The sequence below is a fragment of the Tiliqua scincoides genome, chromosome 15 (genome assembly GCF_035046505.1).
Source record: "Tiliqua scincoides isolate rTilSci1 chromosome 15, rTilSci1.hap2, whole genome shotgun sequence".
Classification (NCBI taxonomy): domain Eukaryota; kingdom Metazoa; phylum Chordata; class Lepidosauria; order Squamata; family Scincidae; genus Tiliqua; species Tiliqua scincoides.
In genome coordinates this window covers 4,828,023-4,830,476 of record NC_089835.1, presented here as the reverse complement: position 1 = coordinate 4,830,476, position 2,454 = coordinate 4,828,023, and the positions used below count along the sequence as shown (strand labels likewise).

General features: G+C 53.1%; 1 protein-coding gene across 1 annotated transcript in view; it reads right to left on the bottom strand.

Annotated features, from left to right (window-relative positions):
- Positions 1–2,064, bottom strand: part of ILF2 (interleukin enhancer binding factor 2) — a 6,345-nt gene extending 4,281 nt beyond the window's left edge. The window contains exons 1-6 of the mRNA XM_066610258.1: positions 1,960–2,064; positions 1,728–1,805; positions 1,434–1,536; positions 1,285–1,350; positions 860–976; positions 393–471 (exon numbers count right to left, since the gene is read on the bottom strand). Of these exons, the coding sequence (XP_066466355.1) occupies positions 393–471; positions 860–976; positions 1,285–1,350; positions 1,434–1,536; positions 1,728–1,805; positions 1,960–2,058 (542 nt within the window). The 5' untranslated portion in view covers positions 2,059–2,064. The remainder of the gene's footprint in view (positions 1–392; positions 472–859; positions 977–1,284; positions 1,351–1,433; positions 1,537–1,727; positions 1,806–1,959) is intronic.
- Between the last annotated feature and the right edge of the window lie 390 nt (positions 2,065–2,454).

Here is a 2,454-nt window from a genome sequence, read left to right as displayed (position 1 = left end):
TGTGGAATTCTTTGCAATTGCGGTAGCGATAGCCGTTGCTCAACCGCCTCTTCTGGCTGCTAGGACCAGTCTTGCCGATGAGTTGTGGTGCTCGTCAAGTAATGCCCAACAATATCAACTGTGCTGAAGTGACTTCCAGCAGTTGCACCAAGTTGTGTAAAGGAACAGAAAATGCCCCTGACAAAAATTAGATCCACAGCACACCGGCAACGCCAGCCCTGGCAGCTGTCCTGTCTACGCACTTACCCTGTTTTGATCCTCTCCTGAGTTCTGGCCTAGAACATTCTACGGCCCACAGACTGGAAAGCAGGGGAGGCGCGCGTTTCCCCAGTCCCTCTGCAAGAGGATACACCTCCCCCCCCCACCTTTGTGAGTCCTGAACAAAGACTTACGTGGACTGAGAGGCGTTTTCCTCAAACCAGCGAGCGTGTCGGATGGCAGCCAGGGCGCTCTGAAGCACTTTGATATCAACTGGGGGGAGGGGGAGACAGAGAGGAAAAGGGACAGTGTTGGGGAAACTCATCAGGTCCACAATTCTACCTGTCACTCTGAGCTTACCTCAACCTGTCACTCTCAGTGCATGATCACATGTGCTTCCCCCACTTCCATCCCTTCCACTGTTGTCCCCCTAGTGTCAATATTAAGACTATAAGCTCCTCTGGGCACAGACCTTTCTTCTTCCTCTACGTAAAGCACCATATACACTGACAGCATTACAGAAATAAGACAGAACATCTTAACAGCTTCCTTTATCAGTCTTCTGTCTTGCCCTCCTCTCCCCCTGGCAAGTCTCAACGTGTCTCAGTGTTCTCTACAACACACAGGTGGCTGTTCCTACCCACCCACCCCCGTGCCTTACGGTGCAGCTCCGGATCCAGCTTGCGGAGGTTGGGGGGCACAGTGGTGATGAGAATCTTCACTGTTGCGTCAGCCGAGCTGATTTCAAAGCCAGTATCATTGGTCAGCATGGTCAGGACTGAGGGAGAAAGATTGGGGGGGGGGGAGAAGGAGGAAGATGTTACCTAGCGTAGACCCCGAAACTTGGGGAGCTAGTAGTGACATTGCAAGAGGTAAAGATTATAGAGGTCAGCATGCTATAAGAAATAATGTTGAAAGTTGCTGATTTAGAGGACGAAGTGTGGACAGGCGGCAGTGGGGTCTTCAGCAACGCTAATGTTCGCAGACCCTGTCCCTGCTCTTAGCCAAGGCGTAACTTCCTGTCTGAGACTCGCAAGATGGTGGAATGAGGAGAGGAAAGGCAGCTTCAAATTCTGTGCTGCTAACCTTCAGTAGGATCCTGGGTTCTCAGGCTGTCCACCACTTTGTTCCCCAGGGCGGCAACGGCTTCCACTGCGGAGGGAAGCCAAAACTTGTCACACGGCGCTCAGAGGAGGCCCCGCCCCACCTCCCCTTGCGTGAACGCAGCAACCTACACGTAGGCAAGATTTTCAGGATCACGACGAGGTCGGCCACGTTGTGCCCTGTCATCATGGTGCCCTTCTTGTAGGACCCCACCTGGCGCACCTCTTCGATTTGCTGGCAAGCAGAGAGAGAAAACACTGACTCAAGGACAGGCGAGTGAGCCCAGGGTGGATGTGTCCATTGCCACCCTCCCAACTGCATATCAGGGCTTCCAAGACACTCATCTGCGGCCATTCGTTTGGCCTTCCTTGACACGCGGCCATCTTTCCTCTGAAAGAGCAGGGGGAGGGGGAGAGGACACTCACCACTTCAAATGTTCCTGGAGCTACAATCAAGTTATCAATGACGTTATTGATCTTGGTCACCAAGGACAGGATAGAAGCCTAGAAAGGTGGGCAAGAAAGAAGTTGGCATCAACCCATTTCTTTCTATAGATAAAACCTGGTCACCTGCTGCCGCCCCTTCCGACCCAGCCAGAAACCCTTTTGGAGCATCTCCGCGCTACGGTGAAGAGTGGTCCAGGTCTGCAGGACGTACCTGCTCGGCGGAAGTCGGTGCAAGGTCTTGGTTCCTCTTCAGCAATGCCTCGCTGAAGGCAGTCTCATCTGGGGCCGGCTTCACCCGTGGGAAAGCCATTTCACACTGAAGGCAGGAAGAGAGCCCCCGACTAAGGTTTGCAATTCAGACACCCAGAGCTGCTTTCATCTCCAGCACTGCCCCTCCCCCTCTTTTAGTTGCCAGCTCCTGTCCTCCCTCTCTCTATGCCTGGGTATTCCAAAAGCACACCCCAGGAATCAGCTCTTCCCAGACAGACGGGCATACGCCATTCTGAGTATATCCAGAGAGTTCCTACATTTCTTCCAGTCCCCCACCCAAGACTGCTGCATTTGAGCTCCCAGAGGAAGTACCCTCTAGCTGCAATGTGTCCCAAACCCCCCCCCCCCCAAAAAAACATCAGTTAGGCCTACTTACCACATAGAAGTCAAAAGGAATGTGCGGCACAAAGGGGCGGAACCTGGAACACAGTTAAAA